Raw genomic sequence first — 16165 nt, 5'->3', positions numbered from 1 at the left:
TAAGAACGGAAGCTTCCGAGGACCTTCGGTTTAGCTTCAATTCTCCGACCAACTGCGAACCGGACCTTACGATCAGCAGATATGCGGCTACCATGTGTCTCTAGAGCACTGAGACCAAGACGAAGGCAATTGACTCATCTCCTCAATGGTCAAAAATGCACATACTCAGCCGTCGTGCTTGGCGGTGGCATCACAGGACTCACAGCCGCCTGGCAACTCGCGCAAGACCCCATATGCAAATCGATCACCTTGTTCGAGAAAACAGACCGGCTTGGTGGTTGGATCGATTCTGAAACAGTTCCTGTCGATGGTGGCAATGTCGTGTTCGAGTATGGGCCGCGGACTTTAAGGAGCTCGCTCCCAGGGTCACTCCCTCTGCTTTACCTGGTGAGTATTGCTCGCGTGTGCATGCTCCGAATTGCAGTGCCTTGATATGCTGACCCCACTGAAAGGCGACAAATCTAGGCTTGTACAAAGACCTCATTGTTACCCCGAGCACGAGCCCCGCGGCCCAGAATCGCTATATTTACTACCCGGACCGTCTCGTTCGTATGCCGGCGCCGAAGCCTGAACTTTCTTTTGCGGAGAACTTCGACAGCTTTGTGAATACTATGATGGAGCCGCTATTTAACAAATTTCTTTCAGGGATAGTGAAGGATGTCTTCACTCCACCCCGCCACCCAACTGAATGGGCGGAAGATGAGTCTGTTGCGGACTTCATCGGACGTCGTTTTGGCCCCAAAGTTGCAGATAATATAGTCTCCGCTGTGTACCATGGGATTTATGCTGGTGATATCGATCAATTGAGTGCCCAAACACTGTTGGGGAGCGTCCGCAACCTTGAGGGAGGTATTGGGGGCATCGGTGGGTTAGTTTCTGGTGGAGTTACGGCCTCTCTCATCTCCAGGTCGCTCTCCAAAACGAAAACTCGGAATATGGAAGACTTTATGGCTATAGACGCCATTTCTGCAGGCCCTGAATTAGTGCGCCGTCAGCATGATTTAGAAGTCCTCGCAGCTGGAGCTAGTACTTTCACCTTTAAGAGGGGAGTTGGCCAGCTTACTGAAGCACTGGTCGCTTCATTGAAAGCATCTGGCAAAGTCCGCTTCCAAATGAACAAGGAAATCACAGGTTTGCGTGCATTGGCACGTGCTCCTGCGATTGCGGTATGTGAATTATTCTGCCTTGCTATGCGATACCCCTAAGCCCCAAAGCCCCAAAACTGATGCTGACTGTCAATAGATGGAATTCTGGTCAGACAGGTACAGCCAAGTCAAGACCTTTGAGTATGACTATGTCATCTCCACCATTCCTCCAGTTGCACTTGCGAAGACCATGCGGAAAACCGAGCAGTTAGAAGCCAAGCTGTACCCTGTCGGCTTGACCCCATTACTGCTACGAAGACAGGACTATGCCGTGACCGTAATAGTCGTCAATCTGTATTACCCAAATCCCAACCTTCTACCCGTGGAGGATGGCTTTGGATACCTCATACCGCGTTCGATTCCCTACGAACAGAACCCAGAATGTGGACTTGGCGTCATCTTCGCCTCGTCCTCTAGTGTAGGGAACGGGACAGATCCTTCATCATCTGAAGTCAACCAAGATTCCGCACCTGGAACGAAACTCACCGTCATGCTAGGTGGACATTACTGGGATGGCTTCGAAGAGTATCCAGACCACGACACCGCAGTGAAAATGGCCCGCGACATGCTCAAGAGACACATGAATATCACTGATACCCCGACTGTCGCACGGAGCCGTCTCCAGAAGGATGCTATTCCCCAGTACACAGTCGGCCATCTGGATCGCATGTATAAGCTCTCGGACACAGTTCGCAAAGATTACCAGAAGCGGCTTATTCTCGCTGGAAATTGGTATAATGGCGTAAGTGTGGGCGACTGTGTCAAGCAGGGTATCTTATCTGCCACCTACGGCATCGGAAGAAACCGGCTCAACTACGAGCCCAGTCCATGGCGTCCGTGGACTTCGTTTGATTATAAACGCTGGAAACTTGAGGGTGGCATTGTGATGTCTCCTGTCCGTCTTGTTGACTCCAAAATCTGATGCTTTGTGACTAGTCCAAGTGGCTTTGCTACTTGTACTTGGAAATGTACACCAGAGAAGGCCAAAGCGATGTATAGTAAATGTATGAACGAAACAATATATTTCTCGTTGAGAGTTGGAAATCGACGGTATTGGCCGGATATCAAATGTTCAATCTCTAATGTCTAATTCACTGCCAGCCCATGGTCGGTTAACCTAAGGCTAAGAGTTGATCCATTTGTGAAGTCTGTTACCATCCTCGGTCCTGGTCCTAAATCAGGGTCAAGGGCGAGAGCACCCATACTCCCGATCGAGGAGACGGCAGGGAGATGTGACAGCATCCGAAATCTCCCACAGGCGAAGCGATGGGTGATTGGAAGGCTGAAACCAGTTCTAATGTCCCTTGCCATATAGGTGACGATTCTCACCCACCTACTTCCAACCACTTGCCACAATGATGCAGGATAGTTTGGTGGCTCCCGGGGTGCTTGCGGGAAGCCCTGATGAATGATATGCACATTGACATATACTCGACACACGGATATGGAATATTGAATCTGATCTTACCCCGCGTCTGAGGGTTCAAAAAGGCATTCAGGCATTCCCATTGCTGTCACCAATCTTCTTGTCACCATTGGAATCAAAGCCCAATACATCCAGCTGCCGGACAAGTTCTTGAATTTTGATGACTTTCTCCAACTGCTCGGGCAACAGCGCCTCTCCCAGCTGCTTCTTATCGCGAAGATCTCGCGCCTGGCGTAGTTTCTTCTTCAGACTGCGAGCTTTCTTCTCCTTCTCGGCTTCGAGATCAATCGGCTCTTCAGCAGGCTTGTCTTCCTTAGGTGCGGGTGCGGGGACACGCCAGTTGTTCGACTCCGCGCCCTTGCCCTCGGCGGTGGGCCCGGCTTCGTCGGTTTCCTTCGCATTCCGCTTGGCCTCGCGGCGTTTAGCGTTCTTGTTGCTGGCGGCAGTGGCGGCGGCAACTGTGGGTTTCGCTGCGGTCCTGGTCTTGTCGTCTTCGCTGCTCAATGCTTCCGCTCCCGGCACCCCGCCTTTTCCGCGGGTTTTCCATGCTGCCGCTGCCCGGTTTTTGTATAGTTCGACATCCTCAGGGGGCTTGTAGCCGGGGCGCACGCGGATCTCCTTGCGTTTAGAACCGTCGGCACGGACTGACGAGGGAATGTATCGTTCGCCGGTCTGGGCATCGGTGGTGATGCCGGACCTGGCGACGTTGGAGGCCATGGTGCGGTTTGTAGGGTTGAACTAATGAACTAGTAAAATATGAGATGTCCGATAGCAACTTGACAGAGTCAAGCTCCGAGGCAAAGATCGGTATCTTTAAAGATCCAAAGAGAAAAACAACGCGAACATTGAAAGTTGAGTGCGGAAGGCCGGAGGCTCGGCCAATCAGCGGACCGGCAATTCCCGCAGATTCAACCTTCGCAACTTCAACCTCACAACTTCAACTCTCGCTGCCTCATACTCCTCTTGAATCCTTTAATTTAGATCGTTGAAAACGCCCCAATCTCTCACAATGGCTGGTGTATGTCTATACTCCCTCTTCCATTGCTCCTATTTGCATTACTACGTCCGGTACTAATTGACCTCTCGCATCACAGTTCGCAAACGTTATCTACTCGCATGTCTCCCTTTCCTAGGTCCTACGATCGCAACTGAAACGGTCCAATTGAAATCTAACCGACGCATTCTTTGCTCTGTTTAGGACCTTCATTCGCAAGAACACTGTTCTGCTGACCACTGCTTTTGCCGGTGCCTTCGCTTTTGAGCTGTGGGTTACATCCAGTCCTCGAGCATGTCAGACATGCTGTACAGCTTAATACAGAAAACTAACCATGCAATGTCAAAACAGTACCTTCGACATCGCCTCCAACAAGGTCTGGGACACCTGGAACCACGGCGTATGTGAACCTCTTTCCCGATGGACCGTCTACAATACCCGAGGCGAGGACCCAAGCTGACTATTTCTCTCACTTTATAGCGCCAATGGAAGGACATCAAGCACCGTTATATGGTTAAGGACGAGGAAGATGACGAGTAAATGGACTCGAAAGTGATTGGGTACTATACCGCGGGTAAAGGGGCATGGAAAAGCCAGTGAAGCTCGTGCCTGTTGTTTCTCATCCCATCTGTGGGCTTGTACGTGATAGATGGAAATCTGTATTTTGACTACCAATCCCTGGTTATACGTAGAAAGGCCCTCTGTATGGTTTACACGTTTTATCGCCTTGGTGTATCGTACATATTAGAGTCTACATACTCCATGCTGTTATTTATTATCCTTGATGGTTATAACACCAAGAAGAAAGAGATATATAAATAGGTTTTAAAAGAGATCTACCAAGACATCTAGAAAGACATTGAAATGTTCTTACATATAACGTCCCCAGGTAAGGTCATCTTCGACCAAATAGATCAGATTGATAAAAGTTTACATCCTTAAGTACAGAGGCCACAGAAGCAGCCAACTGCTCTCTCCTTTATACCTTCAAGTCTTCAAACCGTGGCGTGTTTTTCTGTACATATGTAACTATATGTACCGGACTTTCCCTGGCGGGTGGAGATTTCCTATTTGGGCTGCCGCCGCTTTAATGAGGGTTGGTTTTTCTACAGAAAAACCAGCCTAGTCAGTCACGTGACCCAACTGTATCAGAGATGAAAAATGACAGTATTCCAAGGTTCATCCTAGATTCTGACAATATGTAATACTTAATTGCAAGATAACTCCGAATAAATCTCGCTGTAAGCCTCAGATGGCGGATCAACGATCGGACCGATTCGATCGAGGCCGAACTCCGATGGCTCGAACAAAGAACACGATGAGAACGCGATGTAACCTCCCCCATCATTATAACAACACCATATTCCTCATCAGGTATTGTTACTTTATCTCGCTTCATCCCTGCAATGTTAAGTTCTTGGCTTGCTGCGCTATTTGGCGTGGGCTATGCCTCGCAGACCGTGCTGCGACCGGAGGTGCCCTTGACGTCGGACTTCACTACATTTCGGAGCTCAAATTCACCTGCCCACTCGGTGCGTATCCGACAACAAGATCAATCAATTTGTGCGACAGACTCTGCGCAGTACACAGGATGGCTAGACATCGGGCCGAAGCATTTGTTTTTCTGGTACTTTGAAAGCCAGAACGATCCCGTCGGCGATCCGCTCACGCTGTGGATGACCGGTGGGCCAGGGGATTCCAGCATGCTTGGCTTATTCCAGGAGATCGGCCCATGTCTGATCGATGAACACGGCAATGGAACTGTTCAAAATCCCTGGGCCTGGTCACGAAACTCATCTTTACTATTTGTTGATCAACCAGTTGATGTCGGCTTTTCCTACATTGACGAGAGCCACGAGGTCCCGCACGACTCGCAGGAAGCTGCCGCTGACATGCACCGCTTCCTTCAAATCTTTGTCTCTGAGATCTTCCCTCACAAGCGTTCCTCGCCCGTTCATCTTGCGGGTGAGTCTTATGCGGTAAGCATTGCTCCTCAGTCACTGCGTGTTTCTGACTGACTTCCGCAGGGTAAATACATCCCCTACCTTGGTGCGGAAATCGTGACCCAGAATGGGCGATATCCTTCAGAGCCCCAGATCAATCTTGAGTCGTGCCTGGTGGGCAATGGCTACATGTCACCCATGGACACCTTCTATGGGTACTGGGAAACGCTTTGCACTACCAAGCCCGGTGTTCCGACACCTGTGTTCAACGAGACTCGGTGCGATATCATGGCTGCCAACATGCCCCGATGCATGGACGTTGCTAAGACCTGCATTCAAAATCCCGATCCTGCCATTTGCAAGGCTGCTGGCTCTGTTTGCTACGAAGGTATCATTGGGTGGTATGAGAATGAAAGTGGCGAAGGAGGCCGCAACCGCTTCGACAGTAAGAAAACCCTTCACAACATCCAAGGAATGCTTAATTTAATGCAATGACATCAACAGTCACGGCCCCGTGTGAGATCGATGAGCTTTGCTACAAGAAAGCGGGTTACATCCAAGAATATCTCAATTCTCCTGCGGTCTGGAACGCCCTCTCGCCCCCGGACGAGGTCAAGGAGTATAAATTGGAATCCAGCGCTGTGGTTCAAGCATTTGGTACTACACCAGAAGGCATGACGTCTTCTTCCGATGCAGTTGTCTTCCTGCTTTCGCATGGAGTACATTTCCTGGCATACCAGGGAAATCTCGATTTAGCCTGCAACACGGCAGGAACCCTGCGATGGGCCGATTCACTTTCCTGGAAGGGACAGGTCGAGTTTGCATCGACGCCGCTGCGACCTTGGACTTCAACTGTAGCTGGTCACAATGACACAGTTGGCATGACCAAGGAAGTTCGGGTGAAAATAGACACACAGGCAGAGACGGCTTCGCGGTTCGCATTTGTCACAGTGGACGGGGCGGGTCATTTGGTAAGTCCCTTCTGGTTCAAGGTGTTTAAAATTGGAAAAATTCTGATGTTTGATTTACTTTAGCTCCCCCAAGATCGTCCGGATGTCGCGTTTGACATACTGACACGGTGGATCACGGGTGCTCCCTTTTGCTAGCTCTTGATCAAATGATTGAAAGTTCTCTATGTGGCTGCTGTAATATAACAATTTTTACGGTCTGCAGATCCATTTAGAGTTATATTAGAATGCGCAACCGCATCCATGTGTTCTTATTGGCACAATGCAGCGAGAATGGCGAAGTGCAGGGGGGTGGATTGTCACACCGAACAACGGCGTGTCGGGTCAACCTTGGAACTTCTTAAGGTTCAACAAGCCTTTGGGAACATTTTTACCATAGAAAACTCTACATATACAAGTGGTATAGATTGCTAGACCTGGTCTACCCTCAAGTTTAGTTTACATCACCATCTCCCTCTCGTCACACACCACTTGTGGCTTTCCGCCATGGCATTATCTAGCGCCGATATCTGATCGCCTGCAAAATCGTGCCCAAAATCGTTTCCCGGGGCCGAACGCGGTGATATTGCCCAATAGGATACTAACCCTGTAAATACACTAAGGTCATTCATTGGTGGCAAGTGGGCACTCCCTTGGTTTCTTCTAAGGCTGGGGTTTTAGGTCGCCGTAGTGTAATTTCAATCTATGGAAAAGAGAGAGCGTTAATATCAATCCATTATATTTTGAATTCGTAATTGTTGTGATATGAGGCAGAATCAAGTTGAATGGAAATCAACTTGGTCTTCTCGCTGTATATATAGAGCCTTACGTATCCCCTCGGAAAGAACAAAAACAATGTTCCTTCCGAACTACAACAGGTTATGAGCCCGAGAGCAAACTCTCGGGTTCCGTCTCTACTCATCTGAGAACAATCTTCACCATTCTTGATTATATATCTACGCCGCTTTCACTATCATCATGTCGGCTCTGGCCCACGACTCGCCCGATCGAGTGGTCACGGCCATCGAACCTCTGACAGGAAGCGATAACTTCGCTACCTGGAAACGTCTCATGACCTCCTACCTATACAGCATGGTAAGCCGAAAGTTCGTTGCAAGTCGTCCATTCTTCTGACTCGTCGTGACATCCCAAGGTGGACCACCACAGTGGAGTATTACCACCCATGTCCTTGCATTTCACGGAAGCTTTCGTTCGACGCAGCAACAGATCTACCACTGCGAGATGTCCACCTATTGCAGCTGCATGGAGCGGCGTACTGTTTCTTCGGTCCAGCGCACCATAATCGATGGACTTTTTGTCAAGAAGTAGCTTGACGGCCGATAGATTTCCACTAGCAGCTGCGAGATGCAAGGCCGTTCTTCCTTGGTGATCCACTATACCAACATTTTCTCCCCGGCGGAGCCGCGTTTATAAAGCGCCAGGGTGGGGCTAATAAATGAAGTAATCCTGGGAGCAAATGTTCGTTTGGAAGATTGATAGGTCAACAGGCTATACGGTCATTTGCTACTTGGATAGGAAGAGATCGTTAGAACGAACGGTCGCGTTGACGACGCCGGCACTTTTTTGATGGGAAGATGGGGGCGGTTTGGAGAGGTGGAGCGCACGTGATGAAACTAAAATGTCGCATTTTATTGATGTAGTTTACTCAGTGCGTTCAATCTTCCACTCTGGTCTTACTCTGTGAGCAAATCGGAGAGCTCATATGATGATCTGTGAGTGGATCAAAATGCTCATGTGACTATCACAAGATGCTGATCGGCTTATATAATGATCTGTGAGCGGATCAGAGTGTTCAGGGGCGTGCTCAATTCTACTCTGAGATCAAAAAGCGGCAAGAGGTGAGCACTAAAATGGAAGGGGAAAGGTCTCAAGTGCCAGGCATTATCGATACATATGTGGTGATAAGGCCGTAGCGTGGCTGTGGCGTTTACTGACGGACCGGTTCCATCGATGTCATAGCGAAAAATGTTACCTTCCGGTCTCTACAAACAACTCTCAAATTGATTTCTTCTTGTATATTTTTGGCCTGTTGGACCTTGAGCTTTGTATTCAAATTTCAAACGCGTATGACTTCACCGTATCTGTGCTCATCTGTTCGCCTGCATTGGTCCACTTCACCCGTTGCTCTCACCTTTCCCCCACCACAAAGTATCATCGTGTGAGCAACGTGAACCACACTTGAGAACCATATCGACTCAATCCGGACCGATCCCTTGAATCCTCATTTGAAAATTCTTTTCCCGCCTGCATAGCCGCGAAGAAACCACCTGCGTCGGACCATTACTACCTCGAGCGCATTGTCGCGACAACGGCGCTCTGTCCCATCACTTCCTTGTGATAGCCTGCGCGACGGCAAGCAAGCCACAACAACAGATCATGCTCATGCTCGGGGAATGTGAGAAACTGCTCGGTGATGGTCTTCTCCGTTTGCCCAAGAAACACAACTTCCGCTATGGCCCCGCTGCCGAGAAGGACCTGCTAGAGCTTCTCTTCCGATCGCTTGTCGGACACAACACAGAACTAATACAACAGCTGTTCCCAGAGGGAACTCCGGCCGGACCATGGAAACTAGCGGAGGCTCAAGGTGCCCGGGAAGGAGCTGAGTACAGTGAGGCAGCACGGGGCAAGCGCTGCGGTCATATCTTCCGTGCTGGGGAAGCCACATACCGATGCGTGACATGTGCCGCAGATGATACGTGCGTGTTGTGTAGTCGATGCTTCGATTCCTCGGATCACACTGGGCATCAATATCAGATTTCGCTTTCCTCCGGAAACTGTGGCTGCTGTGATTGTGGTGATGACGAAGCATGGCGCCTTCCGCTATTTTGCGCCATTCATACCGATAGTAGTAATACCAAGGGAAAGGAACGAGCGCAGCGGGCATTGCCTTCGGAGCTTGTGGCTTCAATTCGCTTGACTATATCCCGTGTGCTCGACTACTTCTGTGATGTTATCTCTTGCTCCCCGGAGCAATTGCGGCTGCCAAAGACTGTCGAGGGCATTAGGCAAGATGAGGAGGCCTCTAGATTGCGTCCGGACTGGTATGGCGCTGGCGATGAAGAGGAAGAAGAACCTGAATTTGCGGTCATGCTGTGGAATGACGAGAAGCATACAATTCGCGATGTCTCTCACCAGGTCACACGTGCTTGCCGTGAACGAGATAGCTTCGGCCTTGCACGGGCTCATGAAACGAACGATATGGGCCGCAGTGTCATAAAGTATTCGAGGGACCTGAACAGACTCTTAGGGGTTTCTAAGATAATCGAGGAAATCAAGGTTACCGTCACGGTGCGCTCTGCGCGGGATACTTTTCGCGAGCAAATGTGCACAACAATAGTCGAGTGGTTGGCTGATATTGCTGGCTGCGAAATCCTCGAGGACAATGAGATTTTCAGACAAACCATCTGCGAGGAAATGCTTATGCCCTGGAAAAAGGGCAGTGGGGGATATAACGAAGATATCGGCATGAAGGGCATTGACGATCATCAGCGGACTGAGAACCTTCCAGGTCGCACGCTGATGATTAATTTGCCTAATCATGGCCAGGTCCTCTTGACCGCCGACGAAGACGAAGACGAAGACGAAGACGATATGCTTGATGACGATGCTATAGACGAAGATGAAGACGAAGACTATGTCGAGGCCCACGATGCTGATGATGAAGATGACGACGAGATGGACATCGAACTTTCTCGTGACCGGGAAGAAGATGAAGATATGATCTTAGCAGATGCAGATGAGGAACTTGCTCTAGCAGAGCGCATTCTCGCCGGACTCACTGGCACCCAGCCACCACCCCGACCAGCACTGAATCAAACCGCAGATCGGTCCTCTACCGAACGAGGCCCGTCCGCATCTCAAAGTCCTGGCCCTGAATCCGCCCCTACAGGTTATATCCCCATTCCCAAGACTCCTGGTTCGTACCGACAACGGCCTTCGAACACGGATAGCCACTGGCAAGTCCGGCCGCCCATTCCCGCCCCGGGCGAAGAAGTACCTCCGTATGAAGACTTGTGGCAGCGTACTCGCCTAGACTGGCTGGTGCTGTATGACTTGAGGCTGTGGAAGAAGACACGAACAGACTTGCGTGATCTCTACATCAGCACTGTTGTCAATGTTCCTCAGTTCAAGCGCATTATGGGTCTTCGTTTGTCTGCGTTGTACACGGCTCTGGCTCAACTGTACCTCATCGCGGATCGAGAACCGGACCACTCGATTGTCAACCTTTCATTGCAACTTCTCACGACCCCCTCCATCACTGAGGAAATTGTCGTGCGAGGCAACTTCCTCACGAAGGTGATGTCCATTCTCTACACCTTCTTAACCACGAGACAAGTCGGCGAACCACAATCCGTCGACCCCAACGCCACCCTGGCGTTTGATGCCGGCTCAGTTACAAATAGACGTCTCTACCACTTCTTCCTTGACCTGCGATACCTTCTCCAATCTGAATACGTACAGCATCGTGTGCGGACCGAGGAACAATACCTTCCTCAATTCCTTGACCTTGTCAAGCTGTCACAGGGTATTTGCCCTAATGTCCGCGCTGTTGGTGAACACGTTGAATATGAAACGGATGCTTGGATCAGTGCGTCAATTCTCATGCGGGAAATCAACCGACTTTGCCGCCAATTCTGCGAGTCTTTCCGCGACCCTGAAATTGACAACGATGACAACCTTCTGAGGGCAATTGAGACCACCACTACTACAGCGATTATCCATTCAGCTGGTGTAGAACGCAAGCGGTTCGACCAGGCAGAAATAAAAGATGAATTAAGATTCAAGCTACTGCCACCTTTTGACTTTGAGGTCGGCACCTCTGGTCAAGTGCCCTGCCATCGGGTGGTTGAATTCGTGGTGGAACGTGGATCTATCAGTTTCCACCATGCCCTCCACTACACATTGTCGTGGCTTATTGAATGCGGACGAGATATAAGTAGCGAGACTATGCGTGGCGTGCTCTTTGACGCTGCCAATGCGGCGAGGAGTGAGATTCATGCCGCTCGGACTGCTAACCCTAGTAGTATCGATGATATCTTGCTTGCCCTTGGACCCGAGGACTTGCTCCTGGCTATGTTTGACTATCCACTTCGAGTTTGCGCTTGGCTGGCGCAGATGAAGGCTGGCATGTGGGTTCGGAATGGTCTCAGTCTTCGGCATCAGATGTCCCAGTACCGTGGAGTCTCTTCTCGTGATTTTGCATACTACAGAGATATCTTTCTTCTCCAGACTGCCTTAGTCACATGTGATCCTAGCAGAGTTCTTGCTTCTATAGCACACCGCTTTGGCATGGTTGAGTGGATGGCTCGAAATTACATGCCCCGTCCTGGATACGAAGATACCCAGATTGTGGATGTGGCAGAGGAATTTGTTCATCTACTGGTGATTCTCCTGACGGACCGAACATCTCTGACTGCCATCGATGACAGCATTCATCTCACCCACGAAAACATCAAACGTGACATCGCTCATGTTTTATGCTTCAAGCCGCTGTCTTTCTCCGACCTCTCGACCCGCCTTAGTGACAAGCTTCTGGACTCAGACATGTTCCAAGATGTGTTGGAAGACGTCGCCAACTTCCGCCCGCCCGAGGGCTTAAGTGACTCTGGTACTTTTGAATTGAAGCCCGAATATCTCGATCTTATTGATCCATATAGCGCACACTATACAAAGAACCAAAGAGATGAAGCAGAGAATATCTACAAGGAATGGATGGCGAAAAAGACAGGAAAGAATGCATCTGACATTGTTTTTGAGCCAAAACTTCGACCCATCAGCTCTGGCGTGTTCTTAGATCTCCCTCGATTCGCCGGAACAATGCTGTTTTCACAGATTGTTCATCAATGTTTGGAATACGTTATCTCTGCAAAAGAGTGTACACCAACCATCCCATCGACGCGCGTTGAGACATTCCTTCAAGTGATTCTGCACCTTGTCCTTGCAGCGGTATTGGAGGATGATTCCGAGGAAACTGATATGGTAGAAGACCATTCCAACTCATTCAACTGGAATGCTTTGTCAAAGACCCGAGAGATCAAGGCTGGCCACTTGACCATTGTCGGTTTATTGGAAAGAATCTCCGTCACGAGTGAATTCACTGCATCTGGCCCTAAAATCCGACACATACTCAAACGTCTGTGGCAAAAGCGCCCTCGCACATATTCATCGGCAACTGCGTCTCTCAAATTTCCCTTCGACCGGATTGACACCAATTCTCCTGCAATTGATGCAGATAACGACAAGGAGATCAAGAAGAAGCAAGCGCTAGAGAGGCAAGCCAAGGTGATGGCGCAGTTCCAGCAGCAGCAGCAACAATTCTTGAATAGTCAGGGTAACATAGATTGGGGCGAAGAAGATTTCAGCGATCTCGAGTCCGATGCAGACGCAACCCCAGAAAAGAAGCTATGGAAATACCCTAGCGGAACATGTATCTTGTGCCAGGAAGAGACCAGCGATTCGAGGCTCTACGGTACATTTGCCTTGGTTCAAGATAGCACGATTTTGCGACAGACCGATGTCAGGGACTCTGATAGAATTCGCGAGGTGCTCAGAACACCAACAAGTTTAGACAGGTCTGCTGAAGAAGTGCGACCATTCGGTGTATCCGGAGAGAACCATACTACCATCCGGCGTCTTGACTCTTCTGGTGGTGAAGTCATTAGTGAAAAGATTGGACTGAGTAAAGGGTTCAACGCGAAGAGCACTATTCGTGGGCCTGTGACTACTGGCTGTGGGCATATAATGCATTACTCCTGTTTTGAGCAGTACTTCTTGGCGACACAGCGGCGACACACCCAGCAAATTGCGCGTCATCATCCCGAGCACACTAATCTCAAGGAATTTGTTTGTCCTCTTTGCAAAGCTCTTGGAAATGCATTCCTCCCAATCACCTGGAAGGGCAAAGAAGAGTCTCCCCTTGTTCCGTTCAGTCCGTCCGAATCATTCGACCAGTGGATTCAATTAGGCCTCAAGCATGCCTTGAACCAACAGCAAAACCTCACAATCCTCATGCAGAAGGAGAAGATTTATCCTCAACCATATACTGACATCTTTATCGACTACTTGTCTAAGACCCTGGTTCCTCCGCTTGCCAATAATATTGATCAACTGAGGGCTTCGTATTTCCCAGCAACTGCCTCTGCACAATACGTCACGCCAGCACGCATGCCAATGCCAGGTGTTTTCCCTCCCACCGAAGACCTCTCCCCTTCCAGCCCACTTCAGCAGGTGTCGAGTCCCTCGGACAGCCCTATTTCGGAACTGCTTCAGAGCTACAGGCGGCTTAAGAAGACACTCACAACAAACCATGTCAATTCGATGTTCAACAACACTCCTGAGGCGAATAACAATGACGATCTTGTACATACTGATTCTCTAATTCGGAGCTTTGGTTTCAGCATTGCTGCAGTCGAGATCGCGCAGCGTGGTGTCGAGTCAGAGCCCGGCTCGACCTTGCTGGACACAATTCCTTCGCTGACGCTTACCCATCTGCGCGTTCTATCCGAGACAGTGTTGACGTATGCTGCCGTTGGGTGTCTTAACTCGTCGGGACCATCAAAAAGCCATCCAACAAATGAATTCCAGGAGATGCATCGCCAAAAGATTTGCCAGCTACTTGTCGGGCACCCTTGTTTGAATGGCACAGCTTTGCTTAATGATGTCCGTAACATCGAGCCTCTGCTAGCTGTGGACACCTTCGTGTTCTTCGCAGAGTCATCCTTGTCTCTGCTCCCAGTCCTCGATATTGATATCAGACATCTTGTGCGAATGTGCTTCGTGGCTGAGATTGTGAAGGTCGCCGTCACTTTCATTCTTTGGCCACTGGGATTAAAGGAGGAACTCGCCACCCACCCCGAGGACCATACTATGGCTGCTGGTATATCTGAAGAACAATTCAGAGTGACCAAGCAGTTCTTCGACTCGGTCGTTACTGAACTGAAGGCGAACTCTGTCGGCCGTGCTGAGGGCTCATCCTTCCCCGCTGAGAGTGGCTACGTCAAAGATGGAGAGGAAACTGCCACCCCAGGCATCATTACGGCCGTCCGGCGACTTGTTACGAGCTACGGACTAGCATTCCTGCGCAAGGCAGTTATTCTTCTTCATGTTCAGCATGGTGTCGAGTTCCCCAACACAGGTTTCGCCGACGTGGAGTCCTCTGAGCTTGAGCGCCTGGCCAAAGCACTCCAACTGCCTTCCCTTGATGAGATTCTCATGTCTGTCAAGCCCGCACGCAATACAAACAGCCCCTTCGACGCAGTCATTTCAGGATGGATCTTCCACTGGAACGCTTCGCGCTCAGGCATTCGCTTCGAAGACCACCGTCTCTGGCCCAGTCTGTCGCACCCTGCTATCTTCGAGCTTGTTGGCCTTCCTAAGTACTTCGATAGCCTGATCGAAGAGGCAAATCGTCGTCGGTGCCCCAATTCTAAGAAGGAGCTCACTGATCCTAGTATCTGTTTATTCTGCGGAGAAATATTTTGCTCACAGGCAGTCTGCTGCATGGTGAACAAGCTTGGCGGCTGCAACCAACATCTTCAAAAGTAATTATACCCGTCCCACTTTGTTTGTGAGTACTTTCCAGCTAACCAGTCTTCCACAATAGATGCGGCAAAAACGTTGGTCTTTTCATCAATATTCGCAAATGCACGGTTCTCTACTTGCACAACACGAACGGATCCTGGCATTACGCGCCCTACCTCGACCGCCATGGCGAGGTTGATCCCGGTCTCCGCCATAACCGCCAGCTTATCCTCAATCAGAAGCGATACGACCGGCTACTACGCGATGTATGGCTGTCACACTCTATTCCTGCGACTATCAGCCGCAAGCTAGAGTCCGAGATTAACACCGGAGGCTGGGAGACTATCTAATGAGCACAAAAATGGGGTTGTTTCTGCTATTGCTGATATGCGTGCGTTTAGATTCCTTACCTTCTTACTTTTGATGTTCGATGGCGAATTTGAAACTATGGTGATTGTGTGTTTAACCGATTTTTTTTTCTTTTCTTTTTCACTGTATATCTGAAATTCTTCTCATTAATAGGTTCACTCGGTAGTTATGATTCAAAAATACCAGGCTATGTTCAACTCAAATTTCGGTTGGATTTGGATATATTAATACCAGTTCCACCGACACAGTTAAAAAGGTCTTTGTTTTGCTGCATATATTCCCTGTTATACTCCTTCTAATGAGTCCTCGACACTCGCATTTCCTTTCTCGCTTCCCCCCCGTAAATGACTCCTACGCATAGCTTCTAGTTGAGGGAGATGACGTTTCTTAGATATATATATGTCTTTTTGTCTTTCTTCTGCATAAATATGTGTGCATAATTGGCTGTGAGAATATATTGATGCACAACAGGCTTTCTAACTATATCCTGGATGCCTATCATCATCAATCTAGCTCACTTGTCGTATATGATTCTGAATGTCTAAATCAGGATTGACTAACTGAGCGAATACCATCGCCGCTCTTAGAGGACTCCGACTAGTGACATTTAGCAGCGCCATATTGCTCAGCACGTTTCTTCGAAGGGACTAGTTGTGACAATGCTTCTAAGACTGACAGTGCGCCAAACGAGGCCAAATGCCCGCCCATATTCACACATAGTTGGCAGTGTCACTTAGCAGGGAAATACTATGAAGTAAACATACTTACCTAAATTGCCTGCATAACTAATGAAAATGCCC

The 16165-nt window shown here is 49.4% G+C and overlaps 6 protein-coding genes across 6 annotated transcripts; 5 read left to right on the top strand and 1 right to left on the bottom strand.

The window, feature by feature from the left end:
* Positions 1-81: 81 nt before the first annotated feature.
* hem14 (oxygen-dependent protoporphyrinogen oxidase) lies at positions 82-2067 on the top strand (the record flags this gene model as incomplete). Its single annotated transcript, XM_057185916.1, has 3 exons — positions 82-387; positions 453-1166; positions 1243-2067. The coding sequence occupies 3 exons, from the start codon at positions 82-84 to the stop codon at positions 2065-2067; spliced, it is 1845 nt and encodes a 614-aa protein (XP_057042686.1).
* Positions 2068-2640: 573 nt separating this feature from the next.
* N7518_004988 (putative RNA binding protein Pym) lies at positions 2641-3288 on the bottom strand (the record flags this gene model as incomplete). Its single annotated transcript, XM_057185915.1, has 1 exon — positions 2641-3288. One exon carries the CDS (start codon positions 3286-3288, stop codon positions 2641-2643), a length of 648 nt encoding a protein of 215 aa, XP_057042685.1.
* N7518_004987 (cytochrome b-c1 complex subunit 9) lies at positions 3227-4105 on the top strand (the record flags this gene model as incomplete). Its single annotated transcript, XM_057185914.1, has 4 exons — positions 3227-3294; positions 3770-3835; positions 3917-3965; positions 4046-4105. The coding sequence occupies 4 exons, from the start codon at positions 3227-3229 to the stop codon at positions 4103-4105; spliced, it is 243 nt and encodes an 80-aa protein (XP_057042684.1).
* Positions 4106-4971: 866 nt separating this feature from the next.
* Positions 4972-6614, top strand: cp8 (putative carboxypeptidase Y; the record flags this gene model as incomplete). Its single annotated transcript, XM_057185913.1, has 4 exons — positions 4972-5544; positions 5593-5953; positions 6013-6479; positions 6543-6614. 4 exons carry the CDS (start codon positions 4972-4974, stop codon positions 6612-6614), a joined length of 1473 nt encoding a protein of 490 aa, XP_057042683.1.
* Positions 6615-7433: 819 nt separating this feature from the next.
* Positions 7434-7784, top strand: N7518_004985 (uncharacterized protein; the record flags this gene model as incomplete). Its single annotated transcript, XM_057185912.1, has 2 exons — positions 7434-7550; positions 7623-7784. The coding sequence occupies 2 exons, from the start codon at positions 7434-7436 to the stop codon at positions 7782-7784; spliced, it is 279 nt and encodes a 92-aa protein (XP_057042682.1).
* Positions 7785-8852: 1068 nt separating this feature from the next.
* On the top strand, positions 8853-15346 carry N7518_004984 (putative ubiquitin-protein ligase E3 component (UBR1); the record flags this gene model as incomplete). Its single annotated transcript, XM_057185911.1, has 2 exons — positions 8853-15016; positions 15079-15346. 2 exons carry the CDS (start codon positions 8853-8855, stop codon positions 15344-15346), a joined length of 6432 nt encoding a protein of 2143 aa, XP_057042681.1.
* Between the last annotated feature and the right edge of the window lie 819 nt (positions 15347-16165).

Source organism: Penicillium psychrosexuale (genome assembly GCF_028828465.1).
Source record: "Penicillium psychrosexuale strain IBT 29551 chromosome Unknown utg000003l, whole genome shotgun sequence".
Classification (NCBI taxonomy): Eukaryota; Fungi; Ascomycota; class Eurotiomycetes; order Eurotiales; family Aspergillaceae; genus Penicillium; species Penicillium psychrosexuale.
This window is presented reverse-complemented; position numbering and strand designations above follow the sequence as displayed.